The sequence below is a fragment of the Xiphias gladius genome, chromosome 11, assembly GCF_016859285.1.
Source record: "Xiphias gladius isolate SHS-SW01 ecotype Sanya breed wild chromosome 11, ASM1685928v1, whole genome shotgun sequence".
In the NCBI taxonomy this organism is placed as follows: Eukaryota; Metazoa; Chordata; class Actinopteri; order Istiophoriformes; family Xiphiidae; genus Xiphias; species Xiphias gladius.
The window spans coordinates 18,987,476-19,001,389 of record NC_053410.1 but is presented as its reverse complement, the minus strand read 5'-3'; the positions used below and the strand labels follow the sequence as shown (position 1 = coordinate 19,001,389).

The 13,914-nt window shown below is 41.5% G+C and overlaps 1 protein-coding gene across 3 annotated transcripts in view; it reads left to right on the top strand.

The window, feature by feature from the left end:
- The window catches only part of LOC120796360 (striatin-like), a 29,208-nt gene that overhangs the window by 9,116 nt on the left and 6,178 nt on the right, over nt 1-13,914 (top strand). For 2 of the 3 annotated variants that reach the window (XM_040139110.1, XM_040139109.1), the window contains exons 2-8: nt 5,076-5,179; nt 7,634-7,707; nt 10,176-10,254; nt 11,092-11,256; nt 12,036-12,171; nt 12,276-12,444; nt 13,362-13,472. In XM_040139110.1, the coding sequence (XP_039995044.1) occupies nt 5,076-5,179; nt 7,634-7,707; nt 10,176-10,254; nt 11,092-11,256; nt 12,036-12,171; nt 12,276-12,444; nt 13,362-13,472 (838 nt within the window). The remainder of the gene's footprint in view (nt 1-5,075; nt 5,180-7,633; nt 7,708-10,175; nt 10,255-11,091; nt 11,257-12,035; nt 12,172-12,275; nt 12,445-13,361; nt 13,473-13,914) is intronic. The other variant, XM_040139111.1, reaches the window with a different exon arrangement.

Here is a 13,914-nt window from a genome sequence, read left to right as displayed (position 1 = left end):
TCTCTTCTGCCTCCTTTTCCTGTCTCTGAAAGGTCCTGCGCTCTTAGATGGATGCCCCATTCTACATGTCCCTCACCCAGACAGACTAAGGAGCCCTTATCCAGCAGCCCAATAATGCAGTCAGTGTGAGGCCTGGAATTAAATGCTTCCTGTGTCTCTTTATGGCCCAAGTTGACTCATTGCATTCCTCCCAAGGTTAATGTTTGATGGAGGAGAGATGGTGAGCCAGAGATTCACAGAGCAGCACTCTTCTCTATCTCTGGCACCACAGAATGCCAGGGTCCCCTGGGCCAGAGCTTCATGTGGATAAGGAAGTGAATGCTTGCTCGCTTTCTCAATCAACACAGATGTACAGGTTTCATCTACAGTGAAAAATTAGTCAATTTGCAATCTCCGTTTCTGACGTGTGATTCTGAGTGGGCCAAAAATAACAACCTATCGGGCTGTTCTTACACTTTGTCGTTGTTTTGGATATGAAATTCTTGAGGTAGGGCTTTAATGTGTGGCCATGCCTTAGCTCTAATTGTGGAAGTAATTGAGATGTTTTTCCTGTTGAAGAAATCATGGCACTTTCTAATTGTAAGTTATTGTTTTTTGCCTTTCTGTTCAGCAGTGTTTTAACATTTGAGCCAGAAAGACCGACGTGTTCAGCTGGACGTCAAGAGACATTTTATGGAAAATAGCTCTGCAATTAGCCTAATGAGGTATTTGTAGGTTGTGTGTCCCAGTTTGATGTAATACCGTTGCAGTGCCCTGAGGCAGTGGTCCTTACTGATATTTGGATTGGAGCCACTTTAGCTAGAGTAAGTTATTTTGGGAGCCGCACAGTCTGGCCCAATCCAAACAGTGATAATTTTCCATATGCAATATTTTCCGTAATTCCTTATTTGTGCCCCTCTATGTTCCTTCTCTTCCATCCTCCAAAGACAGAGAAAAGTGATCCCTGCTTTATTGAATGTAAGCAAGTTGTTCATTAGTCGTCATCTAAACCACTTTTTTTTCCCCTCCTGTCATATCCAAAAACCTTTTTAATCCACCTACCAGGACACATCATCATTTTCATCAGGTAAAAAAACGAATGGCTAACTCACTCTTTTATGACTACTGGGGCTTTGCTGACATTTTTCTCCTTCATTGTCGTCATTGTCTGCTCTGCTCCATGTTAGTGTAACTGAGCTTATAAATGCACTAGAGGCCTTTCTTGTGAAGTTCAACCTGTTTTGGCTTTCTGTGTTAACGCTCAATGATACTGGCTCAAGGATGTGGAAATTCAGATGCATTTTGAACGTAGTTAACATTGTTATCAATCCTGCGAGTATAGATCCAACTGAAGGTAGTTACACAAAAAGGAATTGGACACTGTTTAGATGTAGTAGGTATAGTGATGCATGTGCTGTGCTGACCCACCTTTCAAGAGCTTCAATTGTTGGCATCTACATAGCCTGCTAGCATGTGACTGGTGCCAACTAAACTTGGTGCTGGACCAGTACCCTAAATCCTAAGGGCACTGGAGCTATAGCAAGCAGATTGTTAAGAGTTCCTCTGCAGAGAACTGTGTATGGTAAGAAATGCTGTTTTTAATATGAGTCACATTGAAGTGCTGTCGTGACTCATTGTTGCAGGCAGCAGCAGCGCTACTTGCTATCCGTGTGAAACTGTGATCCAACCCACTCAAACTTGCACCATCCTTTTCATGTAGAGTGAAAGGCAGGGAATCAAGTCAATACTCATTCCCTTCTAAAATGTTAACTCGTTGTTTTAGAATTTGAGTCATTCCCAAGAGAAATAAACTGTTTGAAGTTAGACAGGAGCAGTTTGGCTTCTGGTTCTCTTCTTTATCCTTGTTTGAAATGGATCTATGATCTTGCCACCCCTCTTCTGTGGTTCACTGTTTCAGATTTTGTTTGCCCTTTGTGTTTTTCCAAAATATCCAGTTACTCTGTCATCTACTACTAACTACGAAGTGGCACTTAAATTTACCTCTTATTCTCATCGTCTTGCTGGTAATTTTCAACAACTGAGGTGGACTTTATAAGAGTGTAATTTTGATGAAGTGCTGAAATGGAAACAACAGCATGCTTAAAATACTGGAAGGACTGTGTGGATGGATTTTGTTGTGTTTGGCTTTGGTTTCTCTCTACTTCTCAGACTGTTTGTAGTGGATGGCAACTTAATAAGCATGCGATACACTCTAAGGAAAAATGTAAAGCTTCAAGCAAAACAAAACTTCATTAATTTTATTTATATTGCACAACATACAAATTTATGAAAATAGATGTTATTAATCAATAATTAGGCGATTTTTTTTTTTCCTTTTTTTTTTTTTTTCTCTTTAGTACCAACTAAATGTAACCAGAATTTAGTGACATTTACAGCACTACTGCCCTATGAAGAAAAAAGGCAGTAACTACACAATTGGTAATAATTGAGTTAAAGGGACAATATGTAAGTATTTCAGTTTCAAACATTCAAAATTTAACCAAAATTATCACCAGTATGTGAAGAAATAACAGTTTTGAATGTTATGTCAAAGACATCTATGTATTGTGTTGAAGGAATATCTACTGAAGTTCGCATGCTGACCAGCTAACCCTGGCCCATCCCGTCTCGTAACAGCACTGTGTACCCCCAGACTCGATAGTGAGTAGCTGTAGCGTCCAGTCTGCCCTCAGTCCATCAGGAGAGGATGAAGAAGTAACAACTGCGAATAGGCTATAAAGCTGTGTTACTGCCATCCTCTCTCGGCGACATTCCGTCAACTCTTTCCTCAAGCTCAGCTGTTGATGCTCCAGCTGCTCTCCCTCGCATTACTCAACCTCTAGTGGTTCCTCTACTCCTGCCACCACTACATCTTCCCTGTCTCTCTGACTAGGCAGACTGGGTGTGAAATCGTCATCGTCAGTCTAACAATAACAGAAGAAAACAACCTACAAGTTATATAATCAGATTGCAAGGTATACCTGTGTGGAAAACATTATTCCCCAATCCATGCAGGTGTGGCAACATATCAACAACTGCACTGTGCTGAGGTTAGATTTATTCAAGCTAACATTATCTCAACATGAGGGTGACAGTTGAAACTTAGTTGTGAGTGGCCAGTGAGCCCAGTCCTGGAATACACATGCAGCATACTCTCATATACCAGCTGTATAAATTTGTGGACAGACGACATGGTTCCCAAATTCAGTGTTAAATCTTTTGCAAATCAGAAGCCCTGGGTTAATGCAGATGTTAGGGGCAAACTCAGGGCTCAGACTTCAGCCTAGAGTTGTGGGGACCCAGTGGTTTACAGGAAAGCCAGATGTGACCTCCCGAGATCCATTGAGACAGCAAAGAGGCACTACAAGGACAAGGTTGAATCTAACTTTCTTGAAGTGGATCTCAAGCGCATGTGGACTGGCCTCGACATGGCTCTATCACGGGCTACAGAGGTGTGAAGCAATATCATATGGGATCATCTGCCTCCGTACCAGACGATCTCAACATCTTCTATGCTCAGTTTGAGGCAAATAAGACCTCCCCTGCAGTAAAACTACCACTGGACCATGATAGCTCAATTCTAGTAATTGCCATGCCTGATGTGATCAGATCCTTCAAGTCAGTCAATCAAACCACCAGGTCCTGATGGCATTCACAGCCGAGTCCCCAAAGCATGTCTGTGATTCTCACATGCTTCAAGAGGAGCACCGTTGTCCTATTCCCTAAGAGTTCTGCAGTCATGTGGCTGAATGACGACTGCCCTCTCACACTGACCTCTACAATCATGAAGTGCTTTGAGCGGCTTGTCAAAACCCATATCTATTCCTCCCTCTCAGCTTCCATGGACCCTCTTCAATTTGATGAAGAGAGTCCATGACAGATGAAACATAGATTAACTTTTACCAGAATGATGGTAATAGAACAGTATGGAGAAGGAAAGGAACGGTTCATGATCAGAAGCACACCACATCAAACAGCCAAATACTGCTATATACTATCACAGTATAGATGGATAATGACCCAAAACGTACTGCGAAAGCAGCCCAAGAGATGCTCAAGGCAAAGAAATTGAATATTCTTCAATAGCCAAGTCAGTCACCTGACCTCAACCCAATTGAGCGTGCTTTTCATTTACTGAAGACAAAACTGAGGGCAGAAAGACCCACATCTAAGCAGCGACTGAGGGCGGCAGCAGTAAATGCCTGGCAAAGCATCTCAAGGGAAGAAATGCAGCATTTGGTGCTGTTCCTTGGTTCCAGACTTCAGGCAGTCATTGACTGTAAAGGATTTTCATCCAAGTATTAAAAATAATCCTTATAATTATGTTGGTTTGTCTAATTAGTTTTATGCTTCTGAAAATGGACTGTGTATAAAAATGTCTGTAATTCCCAAACAGTTAACGCAACATTTTTGTTATACACCTTGAATTATAGCTGAAAGTCTACACTTCAGTCACATCTTGATGGCTTTGTTTCAAATCCATTGTGGTGGTGCACAGAGGCGACATTACAAAAATTGTGTCATTGTCCAAATACTTATGCACCTAACTATAGTCTTTTTATTTTATCTAATTTTATATTTACATGTTTTGCAGCTGTATATTTTCAAACAGGAAATGTACTCTGTCTTGTACTTGGAGATGTGGGCTAAAACACATACATGAGTGTTTGCACGCACACTCGCATGTATGTGTATGTATGCTACACAGCAATGTAATGTCATGTAATGCTGACTCAGACTGAGTTCGTCAACAGTTGCTGTCTGTTACTGAAGTGAGACACTGGTGTGCAGAGGGAAGGGATTTCAGAAAATGGAGGGTTGATGTGTGGGAGAGGGAGTAGGTTAGATTAAAATAGAATAGAATTGGCTTTTTATTTCCCATCATGCCACGCATATTGATTTGACATCAGCCTATTTCAGTCTTGACAGAAGTAGTTGTTCTTAGATGTTGTCTTTAAAGTCAAGTCTTTGTTGCTAGCTAGCTCATATCTAAGACGCCAAAACACCAAAAAGATTGACTCTATTTATAAAAGCAACTACTGTAAGTCTCTTCTACTTTAAAATGTGACCTGACAATCCTATTTTTGTGTTTTCAGGCCCAAATCGCCTTCCTGCAGGGGGAGAGGAAAGGCCAGGAGAATTTGAAGAAAGACCTTGTGAGGAGGATCAAAATGCTGGAGTACGCACTGAAGCAAGAGAGGTGAGTGCCTTTACCACCCACTGCTGCTTCAGCCCACCCACAACACACAGAAATACCTCAGCTAGTCTGCAACAACTGCAGTGATTCCATGTTTTACATGCTCCTAAAAATACATTTCTGCCTCTGAGAAATACAGAAAAGGAGAATGTGGCAGTGTGAGACTCTTACTGGTCAACAAATCGACATCTGCTCTACCTGCACAGAGCTAGCACACTCCAGAGTGCAGCTCTCTGCACATCTCCACTACAAGAATTTTTTTGATAATGTGTAAAAGGGTTGCTAGCGTTTTAAAATAATTTCCAGCGTCCTCTTTTTATGTTCTATGCGTACCAGTCCAATGTCTCAGCTGGTGTCAGCGGAGGCTGTAATGGACTGAGAGTGCTAGAGAGATTCCCCCGAGTCCAGCTGGTGTGATTTCTCTGGATGAGAGCGTGTGTTGGCAGGGAGGCTTTGTTTGCTGTCGGATGCTGATGACTCTGCACTGTCCTCAGTGGAAGGACGGGATAGGAAAGGAGGAGACAGGAATCTTCTCTCCACCCAAGACGAGGTCACCGTTGCAGCTTGTTTTCACCAGCAAATCAGAAGAATTACATTGTTCTCATTCTAACGTTAACCGGCCTGTCACCATCACAGAAAAGGTCCCTGTGGTAATGATGGTCATATACTTTTCATTTGCCTTCCTCCTTGATGCATGGCCGCACCCTAGAACAGAGATATATCGAGAGATATTGTTTATTCAACATTTCTTTCTGTAAAAAAAAAAAAATCCTCATTTATTTTAGATACATGTGAGGTATTTAAAACAAGTGTTTCTATCAGCATAACTCAGGATTAATTATTAAGGGGTAACTACAGGTTTTGGCAATTTAAGTCCTAATTATGTTGAGTGTACACTGTTTTCCTGTGTAATGAGGGATTATTACTGAAATTTCAGGTGTGATCACTTTCAGTTTTACCTCTAATTGAAGCGGTTTGCTCCTTTACGACCTGCCTGATCTTCTGGCAGCATGTGTTTCTTAGCCATTCAGAGTTACATTGTAATAAACCAGAATTATCCTTTTAACTTAAATCAAATTATTAGATGTAGGTCACATTTTGACCAGTCCTTTGCAGGTTGATTTTAATGCTGTCTCTGTGTAGCCAGGCAATCCAATCACTGTCTCCTCCCTCAATAACAACCATGGAGGGTGTACTTATCTGCTCTGTGGCTGACAGGAGAAGACCCTGGTTGTATTAAACAGCTATGAGCTGGGAATGTGTGGAATTCAATGAATGCTCAAATTAGCACCAGCAATCGGCAAAGTCCTCCCTGGATAAGTAAAGGTTAAGAATAGAAAAATGAAAACTTGGATGAGTAAGAAATGAAAATGACTGCCTGCAGGTATCTTAATTTGAGCTGGGAGATGGTTTAGGCTAATGAGAGCCTTAGCGCAAATGAGTTAGACAAGTGTCAAAATATGTAACAGCTCCGTCGTTCCTCCAGTCAGTTCAGAGGTTAGTTAAATTTTCCTACCTGTTCTCTGTGAGGGACATTGTCATTAGGTTTGGTAGGTACAGAATCTTCCTCTGGCTGTTTGTAGTGTATATTTATCTACTTTTCTCCACATAGATCACCGCAGACTCTGCTTCAGGAGCAACACTTAACCCAGAATTACTACCACTTTCCCCGGTTGCTAAGCAACAGGTCATGTCTCCGAGGGTATCTGAAAGGAATATCAGAAATGGCTTTCTGAATGTAGGATGTACCCAATTTAAAATGAATTTGATTTTGATGAGGGTTGCGTCCTCTGGATCAAGAGGGGGCTGTGTGAACTAAAAGGTGTGAGAGCTCTCCTCTTTATCACTGATATGGATCTGTGTACAGTCATTGGAAGAAACGGCATGTCGGTATTGCAAAGGCTGAAACAGAGGAAAGCCATCACTACTTTCTATATGTCGCATGTCATTTATATTGTTATTGTTTTCTAAATGCAGGTGAATTTTCTTTTTTGGAAAATCACTTTTTATTGAAATAATATTGTGATTATATGTGTATATTATATTATTGTTCTACACATTTTTTGTCTGAATTGATCATTTCAACCTGTAATCACAAACTAACAAATTATGTAATTAAAGTTGTTGTTTGACGATAACTGTTTATTGCGTGAGTATCATTTTGATGATCTTATGTGACGTTGCATACGTTTGCTACTACAGCTGGAATGATATACTACTACAGCGATATTGATTTCAGCCATGCAACCCTACAGCTCTACATATTGGTGAATCTGTCCAAAAGCTAGTGTGTTTGAAGTAGAAGTAGAAGTAGAGCAGGTTGCAGTTGGGATGACTTTCAAAGCTTGTGCAGATGCCACACATAATGAATCTTTTAAATAGCTGCTTGTTGGACCTTTTTGATCAGCCCTATTGCTTATTTGTCTGCCTCCTTTTTCTTTTTTTCTTTACTTCCAGAGCAAAGTACCACAAGTTAAAATATGGGACGGAGTTAAATCAAGGTGACATGAAGCCCCCGAGCTACGACTCTGGTAAGTCTATGGAGGCTCAAATAGCCAACTCCTCCTCTTCATACTAAATCACTGTGATTGTTGAGTTCATATACCTCAAGTGACAGGACTGTTACGAATATGAAGGCTGCATTCATGCTGAATCTTGTTTGCCTCAATAGAGTTCCTCAGTGTCCTTTCCTGAATGCTGAAAGAGTATCATTGTTGTAACGGATGTACTGTAAAAATATTGAGCTACTTGAAGAGTCAGTGAATAACAAACATGATCAAATTGCTTTAAAGTAATATAGTAAAGATAGGGTACAGCCATACTTTCACACTGATTTCTGACGAAGACATCCACAATAAAGGGTTGGTTCACTCCAACTAAAAAAAAACAAAATAAAAAAACATTTTTTCCACTTGCTTCTAGTGGCATCTATCCATGGAGCCACGCAGATAGTTTTGTAGTTGTTGTTTTATGCAGGAGTTGTTTTTTTTCCCAGGTTTTGGTATATTTGCCTTGGATATTTCTGTCTCCACCCAAATACAATGGAGGTGAATTGAATTAAGAAAATTCAACAGAACTGTTTCCAGAAACACAGTGTTATTCTGTACAGTCCACAGAACTGTCATCAGTTTTTAGAGGGACCATTTCTTTTGTAGAAAGTTGTTCCAAAGAAAGCTATTGTTCCAGAGTAACAGGGACATTGTTTCTGGAAAGAAATATTATTGACTTTTTAAAATGTAATCAGAGCTGAAACAGTGAGTCAACCACCAGAAAATGAATTTTTTTAACAAATTTTTCAAGCAAAAATACCAAACATTACCTAGTTCCAGCCTCCCTGTTCTGAGAATTTGCTGCTTTTCTTTTTCTTATGTGACAATAAACTGAATCTCTGTAGGTTTTTGTCAGTTAAAGTACATCACCTTGGACTGCAGGAAAGCAATTTCACTCTTTTCTGACAGTCAATCATGCTCGGTAAAGCTCCCAGTGAAAAAAATGATCATCACCACAAATGACTAAGTCCTTTTAAGCCAGCATGGAAAAGAGTTCCTTAACAGCTTAGAAGAATGGAAAATTGAACAAATGCAATTCAATGACAACTCCATCTGCTGATGAAGATCCTGTGATGTGATTGAAAAGCTCCAGAACAGCAACTAAAAGGATGCTGTGGTGAGATTGTTTTATCAAAAACTCCAGAAAATAAAACTCTCTGCATGGCTAAATACCACTAGAAGTAAGTAAGAAAAAGGCAGAAAGTCTACATAAAAAAAGCTTAAACTACCTTATCAGCTCAAATCTTAAAGATCTAAACTGTTACTCTCACTATTTAGTTTTCACACTTTCCATTGCAGTACCTTGTTCTTCCCCGGAATCACTCATCTATCAGCGTGCTATATGTTTCTCGTTATATTATTGTAGTTTAATTGGCCTCTCATGTTCAAGTCATCCGCCATGATTAAGTCAGATTGTGATATTTCCTCTCCTCGTTTCTATTCATGAGCGTTGTTCAAAGCACCCAAGCCCTTGAAGTGTTGATGAATGAGGGGAGGTGTGGGGGAGAGGTGTTAGGTGGAGGGGATGGAAGCGGGGGAGACAAGGAGGGGGAGGTGTTGCTCGTATGGTGGCGCACCTGCCCGCTCCTCACCCTTCTGAATTAGGCATGACCCACTTTTTGAGGCACCCTCGTCTCTCTGCCCTGCCAAATCAACCCCTCCACACACACACACACACACACACACACACACTCACACACTCACACACTCATTCTAAATCTTATTAACACGTCTCTCTGCCCCATGCAAAATTCCCAGCTGACTCGCAAGCGGGATGCTGACATTGTTGGATATCAAAGTGAGCTTTGAATTCCATCATTGTTTGTTTTGTCAGAGCTGTAGACGGTCATGAAAGTGTGTTGTTCTGGATGCTGCAGGCACGGACACACATCGTTGCTCTTTCTAGTATGTCATGGGACACGATTGGAGCAGAATCTCAGCCATTTTGAGGGTGTCGGAATGCATTATTAAATATCAGATGTCTTGTTTTTGCATCAAGAACAAGCTGTTGCTAATGAATTTCGAATCTCTTCTCTATTCCTACTGCTAGTGATGTTGGGTACACAGTTTTATTAGGGCAATAATTACCTATTGGGATGCTAATGTTAAGATTGAGGCTAGCTATTAAAGTTGCACATGTTGACAGGTAATAACGCGGCTCCAAATCCAACCACGAAATACAGTAAATAGTGACTGGGTTGGAGCGAATGTACTGATGGTACTCGTAGGCACAGCTGTCGCAAAAAAAAAAAAATTATTTCACTGTCACAATTTAAAGAGAGTTTTAACTCTAATCCACTGTTGACTTACCGATAACAACTAAGCGCTAGATGTGTGGAGTTGCCAGAATTCTGTGATGCAGGAATGTTCTGGTCGTGTGTACAGGGTAGATATAATTTCAGAGGCTGTGCTGTTTGTGGAGCCCTGATTTGTGTCCTTCTATTCTCCAGATGAGGCCAATGAGAACGAGACTTCTGGGTCACTCAACAATCAGCTGTCCTGGAAACAAGGCCGTCAGCTCCTCAGACAGTAAGTGGAGATGTTTTTATCCCTCTGTGACAGTCCTCAACCTAGAAAATAAAACCACTGCACTAAAATGAACTGAATTGAAATTACCAGGATGTTGACAGGCCCCTGGTTACGTTTCTCTGCAGTAGTATTGTCACTTGTGTTAGACTAACAGGTTGTGAGAACTGTGTCAGCAGTGCTATGGCCCAAAAACATGTGGGAAAGAGCTCCCTCACATGGGCAGTAGTATTCATGGCCTGCTCTGTGTTTTTTGTTTTGTTTTCGTTTTTTTGTTTTTTTTTTCCTCCAGTGTACCCAGCAGGCTCAGGAAAGTGTGGTAATCATCCTACTCTCCAGTCAGCCTGTGTAAATAAACCAGGCTCCAGCCATTATCCCAGACACCATCAGGCAGCCTCACACATCATCTGCCCCAACATGCCAGCTGATGAGGCAGTCAATTTATTCTTGACTCTGTGTCAAAGGACAGATCGATAATGTGCTAAGACACCCCTCCCTTTCAGTCAGTCATCCGCTCCAATTGATAGAGCTTCTTCGGCATCCCTACAGGGTAGATGTAATATTTGATGAGCAGCTCATCTTGCCTCAGCAGAGCTGATACTGTTAACTAGACCACTGCCAGAGGACATGACACTATTCGCAGTAACAAGTAATAGACTCTTCCTCATCTTTGATTCTATTGGAGTCTTGAAAATAAATGTTTTGCAGCATTATTAAACTCCTGTAAACTGCCTCTGCATCTTTCTGTACTTTTTTACCACACTACACCACATAAGTTACACTTTCAATTTTGGATTAAACCAAATGCACTCAGGTTTGAATTCAGTTACCTTGTTCCAGGTACCTCCAGGAAGTGGGATACACAGACACTATCTTAGACGTAAAGTCCCAGCGGGTCCGGGCGCTGCTAGGACTAGCCGGGGATGGAGGTGGGAGGACAGGTGAACGGACCAGTACCGAGCCTTTGGTCAATGGGACAGACACAAAGGGCATGGGCACCAGAGGGTGAGTATGCTCTTCTAAGGGTGACTATAAGACTGTGCAAAACATCATGGATACAATCTGTGACAGACCGTAACATATCAGTTTTGAGGCATGTCAGATCATGCGATGAATGAATGGTGAGTCGTTTTTCTACATCAGACATCTCATCAGCTCTTGTCAGCCATCCTTGCTGCCGTCACGTATTTGTGACAAAACAATCAACGAGCGTTGTCAAAAGTGCTGGCACTTAAATGCATCAAAAATGGGGAGATTGTGTGAGAGTTTGAGGTAAATTTGTTTTTACCAGTAGCTTGATGCTAGCTCTCATATTCTGTTATCTAATATCATATTCTGATTGGTTGCTTTGTAAACATGAGTCCTAGCGACAGTCACACTATGGCGTTTTGGTCCCAAATTTCTGACACTGTCACACTTTTGTTGCAGCCTGTCTTTGGTTGCTGAGGCTCTAAATCATCCAGGTTGGATGTGTATAACAGTCCAATCTAAGACCACTATTTTGAATGACGAAGTGTAAAGTGGCCTTAAATGGCAACATACACACACCAACGTGTGCTACATGTGTGTTGCATTTAGGAGTGATGGCGTGAGTACAGATACTGCATAATGTTTTTTTTGTTTGTTTGTTTGTTTTTAAATTGATGCTGTAACATAATATATTAATGTGAAGGTGGAAACTAAATGCTTGCATTTGTTAACTTTAAAAATGTAAGCATTGTAATAGCATTTACACATTGCTAGTGCAACTGCATGCCAATGCATGCATCATTGTTCCACAACAGGAAAGCTGAGCTCTCTGAAACAAGTGCTGTACTGGAGGCCTTCAAGTTCATTGAGAATGCAGCTGCTGAGTTCAGTGATGAAGATGAGGAAGAGGATAGCGAGGGGAAGGACAGGACTCATGTGGAGTCCAGGACAGTAAGAAAAACCGTCTGCCGTCACCTTCACCTTCTGCACTCACACAAAGTTAAGTAGAAGTTGTCCCTATACCGTTAATAACAGCCCTCGATGTTTTCCTCCAGATCTTGAGAAAGAAGCCGCCATCGTCATCGTCATCGTCACCGGCCAGTATGGACACCACTGAGGATCCTGACACAGAGGAGGCACTGAAGGGCTTTGACTTCCTGTCCAGCCCTGACGACATGGACACCTCACCGGAGTCCAGAGGCACTGGGGACGGCACAGACTGGGGTGAGTAACAGATCAGTCAAGAACAGAGTATGAAGTGCAGAGTTGGAATTGGATGAAAAGTACTATCTAGACACTACAGTTACAGTTATAGCACCTACAACATCAAAAGGTTTATTTATTTTCTCCTGCACAATGATTAGCTTGTTTTTTTATCTACAAATACAATATATAAATTCAGATTGCAAATTATTTGATGATGTAATCCTATAATTTCCCTGTTTCTCAAAATTTTTGACTTCTCATAGTTTGATGACTGTTCATGGAGTACTTGTCATTCATATATCATGCTGTGGTCATAAATCATGATGTTTGGAGTTTCTCTGTTTAACCCATAGTTTGTGATCTCTTCCGCTGTGTGTTCCCATAGCCAGCCTGTGACCGCAATGTCTCTTCCACTCCTGTGTGTCATCAAATCAACCTGATTCCCTTTGAGTCTTTTAGACTAAAGCCAGAAAAAAATGGATTTAATGTCATGCTGAGGTGTGTCTTGGTATTTGAACGTGGGTTTGAGCATTTGATGAGTCATGTGTATACAAGAATCTGATGATCACGAAGATGTCATGGTGAGGATTTTATTAGATTTTTCATGGCTCAAAATCCAGATGTGCAAATGAAGGAATTCCTCACATGGTATTAACTTCCCTCCCACCACTCTCACTTCTTCCAAAGATTAAACGAGATGGCTTTGAATGCTGCTCCCAATTATAATGAGTCTAATATCACTGAGTTGGTAATAATGGTCGCTTGAAGAGAAGATGCTCATCTCAGATCCTAAAGCCTACAACTCTCCTTGAGGCTTGAGAAACCTCCAGGAGAGTAGGAGTCTGAGAGAGGTCTCCACCCTGCCAGGCCACTCGGGCCTCGACCAGGGCAGTTCCTCAACAGCCTCTTGGTCTGGTTTTGTTCTCCCTGTGTAGAGAAGGACGAGGAAGGTTCCATTTCTGAGGCCTGGGATGTGGACCCGGGCCTGATAACCAAACTCAAGGAGCAGTACAGAAAGGAGCGCAAGGGGAAAAAGGGGGTGAAGAGTAAGTCCTGTCAGGCATTGCCGTCTCCCTCCCTCCCTCCTACTCCTCTCTCTGTAGAGCCTGACTTTCAGCCAAAAGGCCTCAAATCAAAAACAAAACATCTTCACTGTTTTTTCTCATCTCCTTCTCTAGCTGCTCTTTATTATGCCTCTGTCCTCTGGTCTGTCATTTCATACTCAGTGTTTCCTGTTTTCTACTGCAGTGTGCTGCACAGACAAAATCTGTCACCATTACTGTCTTGCCCGAACAAATTATGATTCTTGTTGCATGTCTTTCTGTCCCGGTTAAATGTTTTAATTTACATTCACTTCATCTTGTCTGCACTGTTGGATATCAAAAGAAAGTCAGTCGTGATGACTCGTCCATCTGTGTCCCATCTGGGCTAGCACTAGTCTCCACAGTCATCTGTTTCCTACATCAGTATCTTCTCCAGCCATAATAA